This window comes from Oncorhynchus mykiss, chromosome 4 (assembly GCF_013265735.2).
Source record: "Oncorhynchus mykiss isolate Arlee chromosome 4, USDA_OmykA_1.1, whole genome shotgun sequence".
Taxonomy (NCBI): Eukaryota; Metazoa; Chordata; class Actinopteri; order Salmoniformes; family Salmonidae; genus Oncorhynchus; species Oncorhynchus mykiss.
The window spans coordinates 40,832,177-40,846,984 of NC_048568.1; the positions used below are offsets into that span (position 1 = coordinate 40,832,177).

Consider the following 14,808-nt stretch of genomic DNA (forward strand, 5'->3'; position numbering starts at 1 on the left):
TAACACATGCGCACAATGATTATCACATGGGACGAGACCCGTAATCATTTGCGCAATCCACAAGGGCACGAAATCCCAAAACACAACACACGTACCAACGGATATTGTAACAATAATCGACAAGACCATGGAAACCAAAGGGCACATATATACTAATCAGTGGGAATAGGGCACAGGTGTGCCTGATGAAAGTTCCGGAGGGATCCATGACAAGGGTGATCACACAGTTGTCCAGAACAGCTGGTGCTCTCATGCATGCTTCAGTGTTGCTTGCCTCGAAGCGAACATTAAAAGGCATTTAGCTCGTCTTGTAGGCTCGCGTCACTGGGCAACTCACGGCTGTTTCCCTTTGTTGTCTGTAATAGTTTGCAAGCCCTGCCACATCTGACGAGCGTCGTTAAACACATAATCTTCGTCCAGTTCGAGATGAGTAATCGCTGTTCTGTTACCCAGAAAGCTCTTTCGGTCATAAGAGACGGTAGCAGCAATATTATGTACGAAATAAGTTAAAAACAATGCAACAACAAAAACAACTAACTAAATAATACAGTTGGTTAGGATAAATAAAAAAATCAGCCGTCGCCAACTTTCCAGGATTTTGCAAACCTACCCAGAGTAAAGCAGAAGAACAGTAGAACAGTGTCCATGTTTGTTTGTCTATACGTGTTGTTTGTTCCCAGGAGCTGGAGGTGTGTGTGTCCGAGGAGTTTGTGGAGTTTGTGGCGGAGGGGGCAGTGGCCATCGAGGTGTTTGGACATAAACAGGTGAACCACCGCAGGAACCTGGCTCTTTGGGATCTGGAAGTCATTCAGGCCAAGACACGAACCCTCAGAGAGAGGTGAGATCTAGTAGGAGATTAGGAGTCTACCGGTGTAGATGGGACATATGGGTTGGTGTGTACTGGGTTGTAATTCACTAGAACCCAAGTGGATGAAACGAGGGGCTATCTGGACTTGTTCAATAAGAAACTCTATTTTTCATTGGAAAATGTGTTCCGATTGCAAAATGTTTTGCTAAGTGGTTTAATGTCTGGTCTGGTTTAATGTCTGGTCTGGTATAATGTCTGGTCTGGTCTGGTATAATGTCTGGTCTGGTTTAATGTCTGGTCTGGTTTAATGTCTGGTCTGGTATAATGTCTGGTCTGGTTTAATGTCTGGTCTGGTTTAATGTCTGGTCTGGTATAATGTCTGGTCTGGTATAATGTCTGGTCTGGTTTAATGTCTGGTCTGGTATAATGTCTGGTCTGGTATAATGTCTGGTCTGGTATAATGTCTGGTCTGGTGTAGTATAATGTCTGGTCTGGTTTAATGTCTGGTCTGGTTTAATGTCTGGTCTGGTTTAATGTCTGGTCTGGTATAATGTCTGGTGTAATGTCTGGTCTGGTTTAATGTCTGGTCTGGTTTAATGTCTGGTCTGGTTTAATGTCTGGTCTGGTATAATGTCTGGTTTAATGTCTGGTCTGGTATAATGTCTGGTCTGGTTTAATGTCTGGTGTAATGTCTGGTCTGGTTTAATGTCTGGTCTGGTTTAATGTCTGGTCTGGTATAATGTCTGGTGTAATGTCTGGTCTGGTTTAATGTCTGGTCTGGTTTAATGTCTGGTCTGGTTTAATGTCTGGTCTGGTTTAATGTCTGGTCTGGTATAATGTCTGGTCTAGTATAATGTCTGGTATAATGTCTGGTCTGGTTTAATGTCTGGTCTGGTTTAATGTCTGGTCTGGTATAATGTCTGGTCTGGTATAATGTCTGGTCTGGTATAATGTCTGGTCTGGTTTAATGTCTGGTCTGGTATAATGACTGGTCTGGTTTAATGTCTGGTCTGGTTTAATGTCTGGTCTGGTATAATGACTGGTCTGGTTTAATGTCTGGTCTGGTTTAATGTCTGGTCTGGTATAATGTCTGGTATAATGTCTGGTCTGGTATAATGTCTGGTCTGGTATAATGTCTGGTCTGGTATAATGTCGGGTCTGGTCTGGTTTAATGTCTGGTCTGGTTTAATGTCTGGTCTAGTATAATGTCTGGTATAATGACTGGTCTGGTATAATGTCTGGTCTGGTATAATGACTGGTCTGGTATAATGTCTGGTCTGGTATAATGACTGGTCTGGTTTAATGTCTGGTATAATGACTGCTGGTATAATGTCTGGTCTGGTTTAATGTCTGGTCTGGTTTAATGTCTGGTCTGGTATAATGTCTGGTGTAATGTCTGGTCTGGTTTAATGTCTGGTCTGGTTTAATGTCTGGTCTGGTTTAATGTCTGGTCTGGTTTAATGTCTGGTCTGGTATAATGTCTGGTCTAGTATAATGTCTGGTATAATGACTGGTCTGGTATAATGTCTGGTCTGGTTTAATGTCTGGTCTGGTTTAATGTCTGGTCTGGTATAATGTCTGGTCTGGTATAATGTCTGGTCTGGTATAATGTCTGGTCTGGTTTAATGTCTGGTCTGGTATAATGACTGGTCTGGTTTAATGTCTGGTCTGGTTTAATGTCTGGTCTGGTATAATGACTGGTCTGGTTTAATGTCTGGTCTGGTATAATGACTGGTCTGGTTTAATGTCTGGTCTGGTTTAATGTCTGGTCTGGTATAATGTCTGGTATAATGTCTGGTCTGGTATAATGTCGGGTCTGGTCTGGTTTAATGTCTGGTCTGGTTTAATGTCTGGTCTAGTATAATGTCTGGTATAATGACTGGTCTGGTATAATGTCTGGTCTGGTATAATGACTGGTCTGGTATAATGTCTGGTCTGGTATAATGACTGGTCTGGTTTAATGTCTGGTATAATGACTGCTGGTATAATGTCTGGTCTGGTTTAATGTCTGGTCTGGTATAATGTCTGGTATAATGTCTGCTGGTATAATGTCTGGTCTGGTATAATGTCTGGTCTGCTATAATGTCTGGTCTGGTATAATGTCTGCTGGTATAATGTCTGGTCTGGTTTAATGTCTGGTCTGGTATAATGTCTGGTCTAGTATAATGTCTGGTATAATGACTGGTCTGGTATAATGTCTGGTCTGGTATAATGTCTGGTCTGGTATAATGTCTGGTCTGGTATAATGTCTGGTCTGGTATATTGTCTGGTCTGGTTTAATGTCTGGTCTGGTATAATGTCTGGTTTAATGTCTGGTCTGGTCTAGTTTAATGTCTGGTATAATGACTGGTCTGGTATAATGTCTGGTCTGGTATAATGTCTGGTCTGGTATAATGTCTGGTAAAATGACTGGTCTGGTATAATGACTGGTTTAATGTCTGGTCTGGTTTAATGTCTGGTCTGGTATAATGTCTGCTGGTATAATGTCTGGTCTGGTTTAATGTCTGGTCTGGTTTAATGTCTGGTCTGGTTTAATGTCTGGTCTGGTTTAATGTCTTGTCTGGTTTAATGTCTGGTCTGGTATAATGTCTGGTCTGGTATAATGTCTGGTCTGGTTTAATGTCTGGTCTGGTATAATGTCTGGTCTGGTTTAATGTCTGGTCTGGTTTAATGTCTGGTCTGGTTTAATGTCTGGTCTGGTCTGGTTTAATGTCTGGTCTGGTATAATGTCTGGTCTGGTATAATGTCTGGTCTGGTTTAATGTCTGGTCTGGTTTAATGTCTGGTCTGGTCTGGTTTAATGTCTGGTCTGGTATAATGTCTGGTCTGGTTTAATGTCTGGTCTGGTATAATGTCTGGTCTGGTTTAATGTCTGGTCTGGCATAATGTCTGGTCTGGTATAATGTCTGGTCTGGTATAATGTCTGGTCTGGTATAATGTCTGGTCTGGTTTAATGTCTGGTCTGGTTTAATGTCTGGTCTGGTTTAATGTCTGGTCTGGTTTAATGTCTGGTCTGGTTTAATGTCTGGTCTGGTTTAATGACTGGTCTGGTTTAATGTCTGGTCTGGTATAATGTCTGGTCTGGTTTAATGACTGGTCTGGTTTAATGACTGGTCTGGTATAATGTCTGGTCTGGTTTAATGTCTGGTCTGGTCTGGTTTAATGTCTGGTCTGGTTTAATGTCTGGTCTGGTTTAATGACTGGTCTGGTATAATGTCTGGTCTGTTTTTTTTTTTTCCTTTATTTAACTAGGCAAGTCAGTTAAGAACAAATTCTTATTTTCAATGACAGCCTAGGAACAGTGGGTTAACTGCCTGTTCAGGGGCAGAACGACAGATTTGTACCTTGTCAGCTCGGGGATTCGAACTTGCAACCTTTCGGTTGCCTGGTCTGGTATAATGACTGGTTTAATGTCTGGTCTGGTATAATGACTGGTTTAATGTCTGGTCTGGTATAATGTCTGGTATAATGTCTGTTTTAATGTCTGGTTTAATGTCTGGTCTGGTTTAATATCTGGTCTGGTTTAATGTCTGGTCTGGTTTAATGTCTGGTCTGGTTTAATGTCTGGTCTGGTATAATGTCTGGTCTGGTTTAATGACTGGTCTGGTATAATGACTGGTTTAATGTCTGGTCTGGTATAATGTCTGGTATAATGTCTGGTTTAATGACTGGTCTGGTATAATGTCTGGTTTAATGTCTGGTCTGATATAATGTCTGGTTTAATGTCTGGTCTGATATAATGTCTGGTTTAATGTCTGGTCTGGTATAATGTCTGGTTTAATGTCTGGTCTGGTATAATGTCTGGTCTGATATAATGTCTGATATAATGTCTGGTCTGTGTGTCTCCAGGTGGAGTGAGGTGACTCGTAGGCTGGATCTCTGGGTTCAGGTGTTGGAGCTGAATGACGCAGGAGAGTTCACCCCTGTAGAGGTCCTACCACCCAAGGACGTACGTACCGGGGGCATCTTCCAACTCAGACAGGTAGCTGTGTTTCTGTGTATTTTTTTCTATTCTTGTGAGGACTTTCTACTGTGTGTGTGTGTGTGTGTGTGTGTGTGTGTGTACAGTAGGACAAAAAAGTATTTAGTCAGCCACCAATTGTGTAAGTTCTTCCACTTAAAAAGATGACAGAGGCCTGTAATTTTCATCATAGGTACACTTCAACTATGACAGACAAAATGAGAAAAAAAACTCCAGAAAATCACGTTGTAGGATTTTTAATTAATTTATTTGCAAATTATGGTGGAAAATAAGTATTTGGTCAATAACAAAAGTTTATCTCAATACTCTGTTATATACCCTTTGTTGGCAATGACAGAGGTCAAACGTTTTCTGTAAGTCTTCACAAGGTTTCCACACACTGTTGCTGGTATTTTGGCCCATTCCTCCATGCAGATCTCCTCTAGAGCAGTGATGTTTTGGGGCTGTTGCTGGGCAACACGGACTTTCAACTCCCTCCCAAAATGTTCTATGGGGTTGAGATCTGGAGACTGGCTAGGCCACTCCAGGACCTTGAAATGCTTCTTACGAAGCCACTCCTTCGTTGCCCGGGCATTGTGTTTGGGATCATTGTCATGCTGAAAGACCCAGCCACGTTTCATCTTCAATGCCCTTGCTGATGGAAGGAGGTTTTCACTCAAAATCTCACTATACATGGCCCCATTCATTCTTTCGTTTACACGGATCAGTCGTCCTGGTCCCTTTGCAGAAAAACAGCCCCAAAGCATGATGTTTCTACCCCCATGCTTCACAGTAGGTATGGTGTTCTTTGGATGCAACTCGGCATTCTTTGTCCTACAAACACAACGAGTTGAGTTTTTACCAAAAAATTATATTTTGGTTTTATCTGACCATATGACATTCTCCCAATCTTCTTCTGGATCATCCAAATGCGCTCTAGCAAACTTCAGACGGGCCTGGACATGTACTTGCTTAAGCAGGGGGACACGTCTGGTACTGCAGGATTTGAGTCCCTGGCGGCGTAGTGTGTTACTGATGGTAGGCTTTTTTGCTTTGGTCCCAGCTCTCTGCAGGTCATTCACTAGGTCCCCACGTATGGTTCTGGGATTTTTGCTCACCGTTCTTGGGATCATTTTGACCCCACGGGGTGAGATCTTGCGTGGAGCCCCAGATCGAGGGAGATTATCAGTGGTCTTGTATGTCTTCCATTTCCTAATAATTGCTCCCACAGTTGATTTCTTCAAACCAAGCTGCTTACCTATTGCAGATTCAGTCTTCCCAGCCTGGTGCAGGTCTACAATTTTGTTTCTGGTGTCCTTTGACAGCTCTTTGGTCTTGGCCATTGTGGAGTTTGGAGTGTGACTATTTGAGGTTGTGGACAGATGTATTTTATATTGATAACAAGTTCAAACAGGTGCCATTAATACAGGTAATGAGTGGAGGACAGAGGAGCCTCTTAAAGAAGAAGTTACAGGTCTGTGAGAGCCAGAAATCTTGCTTGTTTGTAGGTGACCAAATACTTATTTTCCACCATAATTTGCAAATAAATTCATAAAAAATCCTACAATGTGATTTTCTGGATTTTTTTCCTCATTTTTCTGTCATAGTTGAAGTGTACCTATGATGAAAATACAAGCCTCTCTCATCTTTTTAAGTGGGAGAACTTGCACAATTGGTGGCTGACTGAACACTTTTTTCCCCACTGTGTGTGAGTGTGTGTGTGTGTGTGGTGCCTGTTTCTCAAACAGGAGTGTGTACAGAAGTTTCCATCTTATGGATAGATGGGTCATAGATGAAAACGTCATAGATCATGTGATAGGCACATGAAATAAGTGTTTAGTAGGTTCAGTCTTGTCGTGTGGAGGTATGTTCCTTCCAGGACTCAGGAACCATGCCTCTAACCTTAACCCTGTCTCTAATAACCCCCTCCCCACCCAGGGCCAGTCTCAGACTCAGTAACAATGCCTCTAACCTTAACCCTGTCTCTATCCCCCTCCCCACCCAGGGCCAGTCTCAGACTCAGGAACCATGCCTCTAACCTTAACCCTGTCTCTATCCCCTCCCCACCCAGGGCCAGTCTCAGACTCAGTAACCATGCCTCTAACCTTAACCCTGTCTCTATCCCCCTCCCCACCCAGGGCCAGTCTCAGACTCAGGAACCATGCCTCTAACCTTAACCCTGTCTCTAACCCCCTCCCCACCCAGGGCCAGTCTCAGACTCAGGAACCATGCCTCTAACCTTAACCCTGTCTCTATCCCCCTACCCACCCAGGGCCAGTCTCAGACTCAGGAACCATGCCTCTAACCTTAACCCTGTCTCTATCCCCCTCCCCACCCAGGGCCAGTCTCAGACTCAGGAACCATGCCTCTAACCTTAACCCTGTCTCTATCCCCTCCCCACCCAGGGCCAGTCTCAGACTCAGTAACCATGCCTCTAACCTTAACCCTGTCTCTATCCCCCTCCCCACCCAGGGCCAGTCTCGTCGTTTGCAGGTGGAGGTACGGTCCGTACCTGACTCAGGAACCATGCCCCTCATCGCCACAAACATCCTCTCTGTATCCATTGGCAACGTGGAGGTACGCGAGATCTGCCGCTGGGATGAGGACGTGGACAGCTATCAGGTAACACTGACTGCAATCCGTTTTAATAGTTAGTTTGAGACATTGGGAGAATCTCAATTGCATTTTTTGTTGATTCTTCGCGTCCTCTCTTCTCGTTGCCTCCTCAAAAAAAAAAAAAACAGTTGGATTAGAAGGTCAGAGGTCCATCCCCTCTGACTTTCTCATCCAGTGGGTTTTTAGGAGGTGAGGAAAGAGGATGGGAGCAATCAAGAAAATGCAATGGATTTTCTCGCATAAGAGTTGAGTGAAGGAAAAGTAGTCACAGGGGGTTGTTTAGTAGGGCACAGCGAAGCAAAACTGAACTTTGTTCTGATAATACCGTGTGTGTGTGTGTGTGGTGTGTGTGGTGTGTGTGGTGTGTGTGGTGTGTGTGGTGTGTGTGTGGGGTGTGTGTGTGGTGTGTGGGGTGTGTGGGGTGTGGGGTGTGTGGTGTGTGTGTGTGTGTGTGTGTGTGTGTGTGTGTGTGTAGGAAGGTGACCTGGAGAGGTTGAGGGACCAGTGGCTGACCACTCTCACTAAGAGGCAACAGTACCTGGACCAGCACCTGCAGAAGATGGTCCAAAAGCCCGGTCAGACTGACTGACACACACTACATTACACACAGAGCATATTGATGACCTCCTCACGACACACATTACATTACACACAGAGCATATTGATGACCTCCTCACGACACACACTACATTACACACAGAGCATATTGATGACCTCATCACGACACACTACATTACACAGAGCATATTGATGACCTCCTCACGACACACATTACACTACACACAGAGCATATTCATGACCTCCTCACGACACACACTACATTACACACAGAGCATATTCATGACCTCCTCACAACACACACTACACTACACACAGAGCATATTGATGACCTCCTCACGACACACATCACATTACACACAGAGCATATTGATGACCTCCTCACGACACACATCACATTACACACAGAGCATATTGATGACCTCCTCACGACACACATCACATTACACACAGAGCATATTGATGACCTCCTCACGACACACACTACATTACACACAGAGCATATTGATGACCTCCTCACGACACACACTACATTACACACAGAGCATATTGATGACTTGTATTTGAACAAAAATCTTAGTAATAATGAGTGTTTTACAGTTGAAATACTATTAATAATGAGAGTATGCCAGTTAAAATACTATTATTAACAGTAGTAATAATGAGTGTTATACATTTAAAATAGTATTGATAATGAGTGTTTTACAGTTAAAATACTATTAATAATGAGTGTTTTACAGTTAAAATAGTATTGATAACGAGTGTTATGCATTTAAAATAGTATTGATAATGACTGTTATACAGTTAAAATAGTATTGATAATGAGTGTTATACATTTAAAATAGTATTGATAATGACTGTTATACAGTTAAAATAGTATTGGAAATGAGTGTTATGCAGCTAAAATAGTATTGTGTTTGTAGATAAGTCAGAGGATGACGTGGAGAGGGAGGCCCAGCTGTTAGAGTGGCGTTTGACCCTGACAGAGGAACGTAACGCCGTCCTGTTACCTTCGGCTGGTAGCGGGATCCCTGGAGCCCCCGCTGAGAGGTAAAGGGTGTGTGTGTGTGTGCGCGCGTTTGTGTTTGTTCACATGCCCGTAATTGCTAATAACCCATCTGCAATCGCCCGACTATATGTGAAAATCTGAGGTCTGCACCCGACCCGCTAATATAGAAAATACGCTGCCACAGTCAGAGATACCGGAACATTCTTTTTGACGGGGTGCAGGAGCCATTTTTTTTCCCAAGCCTAATGTTTCTGCTTATAATTTCTGACAATTTGGTTGCTATTTGTTAGTCAACTTGTCTATAATTTAGATTTTCAACCTGTCCCTGACCTGGTCTGTAAAACCAATTTGTTTCAAGCAGACCACCATAGTCCCTGTGCCCAAGAACACCAAGTTAACCTGTCTAAATGAGTATCGCTCCGTAGCACTCACATCTACAGTGCCTTGCGAAAGTATTCGGCCCCCTTGAACTTTGCGACCTTTTGCCACATTTCAGGCTTCAAACATAAAGATATAAAACTGTATTTTTTTGTGAAGAATCAACAACAAGTGGGACACAATCATGAAGTGGAACGACATTTATTGGATATTTCAAACTTTTTTAACAAATCAAAAACTGAAAAATTTAATTAAATTAAATTGTATATCCATTAAATGGGTTTGAAAGGCTGGTCATGGCTCACATCAACAACACCATCCCAGACACCCCTAGACCCACTCCAATTCGCATACCGCCCCAACAGATCCACAGATGATGCAATATCTACTCCACACTACCCTCATACACCTGGATTAAATTAATACCTATGTAAGAATCAATCAATCAAATGTATTTATATAGCCCTTCATACATCAGCTGATGTCACAAAGTGCTGTACAGAAACCCAGCCTAAAACCCCAAACGGCAAACAATGCAGGTGTAGAAGCACGGTGGCTTGGAAAAACTCCCTAGAAAGGCAGGAACCTAGGAAGAAACCTAGAGAGGAACCAGGCTATGAGGGGTGGCCAGTCCTCCTCTGGCTGTGCAGAATGCTGTTCATTGTCTGCAGCCCAGCATTCAACACCATTGTCCCCTCCAAGCTCATCACCAAGCTGGGACCCTGGGACTGAACCCCTCCCTCTGAAACTTGATCCTGGACTTCCTGATGAGCCGTCCCCAGGCGGTGTTGGTAGTCAACAACACATCTGCCACGCTGACCATCAACACCGGGTCCCTTCAGGGGTGCGTGCTTAGTCCCCTCCTGTACTCCCCGTTCACCCACGACTGCGTGGCCTTGCACGACTCCAACACCATCATTAAGTTTGCTGATGACACAACAATGGGTCGTCTGATCACGACGATGATGAGACAGCCTTGGTCCCCCCCCCCCCCCCCCATCCACATTAATGGGGCTGTAGTGGAGCTGCTCGAGAGCTTAAAGTTCCTCCGTGTCCACATCAATAAGGAATTGATATGGTCCACACACACCCACACAGGTGTGAAGATGGCACGACAACGCCTCTTCCCCCTCAGGAGGCTGAAAAGCTTCGGCACGTGTCCTTAGATCCTCAAAAAGTTGCACAGCTGCACCATCGAGAGCATCTTGACTGGCTGCATCATCAAATCAAATCAAATTTTATTTGTCAGATACACATGGTTAGCAGATGTTAATGCGAGTGTAGCGAAGTGCTTGTGCTTCTAATTCTGACCATGCAGTAATAACCAACAAGTAATCTAGCCTAACTATTTCACAACAACTACCTTATACACACAAGTGTAAAGGAATGAATAAGATAATGTACATAAAAGAATATGAATGAGCGATGGCCGAACGGCATAGGCAAGATGCTGTAGATGGTATAGAGTACAGTATATACATATGTCGTGTCTTTACTCTCATTAAACTGAGAAGATTCTCTGTAATTATTATTACGCGATTAGACTGATTAATCATGTAAATGTAATTAACTAGGAAGTCGGGGCACCAAGGAAAATATTCAGATCACAAAGTTATCATTTCCTAAAATAACTTTTCAGATATTTTTTCTGATCAATTAGTCTTCGAAATAATGAATTATTTACTTTACCTCACGTTAGTCTCGTTCCAAACGTCGTAAATTGTTGGTTATCTGCACGAACCCAGTCTTCATTGAGTCATCCATACATCAATTGTCTTGAATTATTTATTTATTACTAACTAAGTAATTCACAGAAATGCATAAACAAACAGTAAATATATTTACATGTGGTGATAGAATGTGCCCCTAGTGGGCTGAACCGGCATGGTGGCTTGTTAGACAAAAGGGGAAGTGGGGGTCGACTAAGAAGTCACTACAGAGTTAATAATTATAACAATTGAAATGCTAATACTTTACACATGAACGCTCACTCATTCGGGGACAATTGCAATCAATATATATATATATTTACGCTCAGTGTGTCATCTTGATTGCTGGTGAAAAGTTAGTTTCTTTTGTAGAATTTTCCGTCTATTTCCCTCTCTCTCTCGGTTGTGGTAAGAGGGGATAGTTCAGAGTGACATTCGTTATAGAATGGATGTTTCGGCAGTTGTCGGTCTTCGCGTTCAATGATACCGAATTCCTAGCTGCAGACTAGTAATTAATATCAAAGACTTGTTCTTATTCTGTCAGTATCGATAGTCTAAGAGTTTAACCACGTGGTATGGTTAACAGATTCAGCAATGGTCTACAACCTTTGTCCCTCCTAATGGAAAACAACATGGTCTGCAACCTTTAGCCATCTCGTAATTGAGGTAAGCTCGGTCTGCTGATCGAAAACCCGATTGGGGGTTTTATTTGGAAGGGCCGAAGAGGGCTGTCCCAGGATGTCTGACCCTAACTGGGCTCAGGGGCGGTCCAGGATGTCTGACCCTAACTGGGCTCAGGGGCGGTCCAGGATGTCTGACCCTAACTGGGCTCAGGGGCGGTCCCAGGATGTCTGACCCTAACTGGGCTCAGGGGCGGTCCAGGATGTCTGACCCTAACTGGGCTCAGGGGCGGTCCAGGATGTCTGACCCTAACTGGGCTCAGGGGCGGTCCAGGATGTCTGACCCTATCTGGGCTCAGGGCCGGTCCAGGAGGCCTGACCCTAACTGGGCTCAGGGGCGGTCCTCTGATTTAGTTCAAATCAAAAGGGAATTGTATTTTTCTTCATTAAACAGTCCACAATCATATTACACCATTATACAAACAGTATCATTCATTCTCTCAAGATGCAATTAGATGTAAACCTCATATCTGAGGCTATTATATAAACAGCGTTATGGTGATGTGGCCACACCGTCTCCCATGAGCTTCCCCAAGTTGTGACAAACGGACCAGTTCGTCTCTGGATTCTTCAACGATCTTTTATACTTTCTCCGGAACATGAAATTTGTTCGTACCTCAAGTTCTGTGAGGTGGAAGGAATTCCTTTGTTCTCCATGAAAATGTACTCTCTCTATACTGTGTGTCCATGAGGTCTTCTCAGGAATTTACGACGTCTCTCTGACCACAGCAACCTAGTTGAAGGAGGCAAGGGGGAGGCAGGGAGAGGGGGATGGGCTTGCTATACCCAAAGAGGCCAACGTCATGACACATATGAGATGAGCAATGTAGAGTATGTAAACGTTATATAAAGTGCCATTGTTTAAAGTGGTTAGTGATACATTTATTACATCAATTTTGTCCTTATTAAAGTGGCTAGAGATGAGTCAGTATGTTGGCAGCAGCCACTCAATGTTAGTGATGGCTGTTTAACAGTCTGATGGCCTTGAGATAGAAGCTGTTTTTCAGTCTCTCGGTCCCAGCTTTAATGCACCTGTACTGACCTCGCCTTCTGGATGATAGCGGGGTGAACAGGCAGTGGCTCGGGTGGTTGTTGTCCTTGATGATCTTTATGGCCTTCCTGTGACATCGGGTGGTGTAGGTGTCCTAGAGGGCAGGTAGTTTGCCCCCGGTGATGCGTTGTGCAGACCTCACTACCCTCTGGAGAGCCTTACGGTTGTGGGAGGAGCAGTTGCCATACCAGGCGGTGATACAACCCGATACAAGGATGCTCTCGATTGTGCATCTGTAAAAGTTTGTGAGTGCTTTTGGTGAGTAGCCAAATTTCTTCAGCCTCCTGAGGTTGAAGAGGCGCTGTTGCGCCTTCTTCATCATGCTGTCTGTGTGGGTGGACCATTTCAATTTGTCCATTCTAAATCAAAACTAATTTCAGACATACAGTACCAGTCAAAAATGTGGACACGCCTACTCATTCAAGGGTTTTTCTTTATTTTTACTATTTTCTACATTGTAGAATAATTGTGAAGACATCAATACATTGAAATAACACATATGGAATCATGTAGTAACCAAAAAAGTGTTTAACAAATCCAAATATATTTGAGATTCTTCAAAGTAGCCACCCTCTGACAGCTTTGCACATAAGGCAAATGGTGACTTTAAAACTCCACAATACTAACCTAATTGACAGTGAAAAGAAGGAAGCCTGTACAGAATAAAAAATATTCCAAAACATGCATCCTGTTTGCAACAAGCGGCACTAAAGTAAATACTGCAAAAAATTGGGCAAAGCATTTCACTTTTTGTCCTGAATACAAAGTGTTATGTTTGGGGCAAACAACACATTACTGAGTACCGCTCTCCATGTTTTTTAGCATAGTGGTGGCTGCATCATGTTATGGGTATGCTTGTAATCGTTAGGGACTGGGGGAGTTTTCCAGGATGGAAAAAGAAACGGAATGGAGCAAAGCTCAGTCAAAATCCTAGAGGAAAAACTGTTTCAGTCTGCTTTCCACCAGACACTGGGAGATGAAGTCACATTCGAGCAGGACAATAACCTAAAACACAAGCCCAAATCTACACTGGAGTTGCTTTCCAAGAAGACTGTGAATGTTCCTGAGTGGCCAAATTACAGGTTTTCTTAAGTCTGCTTGAAAATCTATGGCAAGACCTGACAATGGTTGTCTAGCAATGATCAACAACCAACTTGACAGAGCTTGAATAATTTAGGAAAAAACCATGGGCAAATGTTGCATAATCCATGTGTGAAAACTCTTAGAGATTTACATTATGCAGATCGTTTCACAGCTGTAATCGTATTGACTCAGGGGGTTGAATACTTATCTAATCCAAGGTATGTTAGTGTTTTTATTTTGTTGTTTTTACAAATGTTCAAATTTTTTGGGGAGTATTTTGTGTAGATATTTTGACAAAAATGACACATTTTAATCCCACTTTGTAACAACATAATTTGGAACAATTCAAGGGGTGTGAATACTTTCTGAAGGCTACCTCAATTACCTCGTACTGCTGCACATCAACGTGCTACTGGCACTCCCTGTATATAGAAATGCTATTTTTTTTACTCGTTATTCATTATTCACTCTATTTATTCCTAGTGTCACTATTTTAAAAGTACATTTTTTTTGGTATCTTTAACTCTGCATTGTTAGAAAATGACCCATAAAGTAAGCGTTTCACCGTTAGTCTACACCTGTTGTTTTACGAAGCATGTGACAAGTAACATTTGATTTGATAGGCCTACACATGCAGCTTCTCTTCTGTCATTGGTTGTTGCTCACCACATCGATCGACTCAATGCTTCAATCTAGTTGACATCGGAAAGGTTTTCTCTTTCTCCACTTCTCTCACAGCAAAGACGTTTAGGTACCAGGGAGAAAATGCAATTATAAAAATAAATAAATAAAAAAAATAAAATAAAATGTTTTTCAATTGGCATCAGTTTGACCCTTTTTTTAAAGAAAATGTAGAAGCTGTGAAAACTATCCAACATGTTTCTGATAAGATTTCTGTTTAGCTTGGAGGCCTATTTTATGTTGCTGAAATTCTATCAGCCTTTATCATTACAGAC

The 14,808-nt window shown here is 42.8% G+C and overlaps 1 protein-coding gene across 4 annotated transcripts in view; it reads left to right on the plus strand.

Annotated features, from left to right (window-relative positions):
- LOC110521111 (kinesin-like protein KIF13B) overlaps positions 1–14,808 on the plus strand; it is an 89,837-nt gene that overhangs the window by 53,819 nt on the left and 21,210 nt on the right. For all 4 annotated transcript variants that reach the window (XM_036976322.1, XM_036976321.1, XM_036976323.1 and 1 more), the window contains 5 exons: positions 681–838; positions 4,657–4,789; positions 7,241–7,390; positions 7,860–7,959; positions 8,866–8,992. In XM_036976322.1, coding sequence (XP_036832217.1) covers positions 681–838; positions 4,657–4,789; positions 7,241–7,390; positions 7,860–7,959; positions 8,866–8,992 — 668 coding nt within the window. The remainder of the gene's footprint in view (positions 1–680; positions 839–4,656; positions 4,790–7,240; positions 7,391–7,859; positions 7,960–8,865; positions 8,993–14,808) is intronic.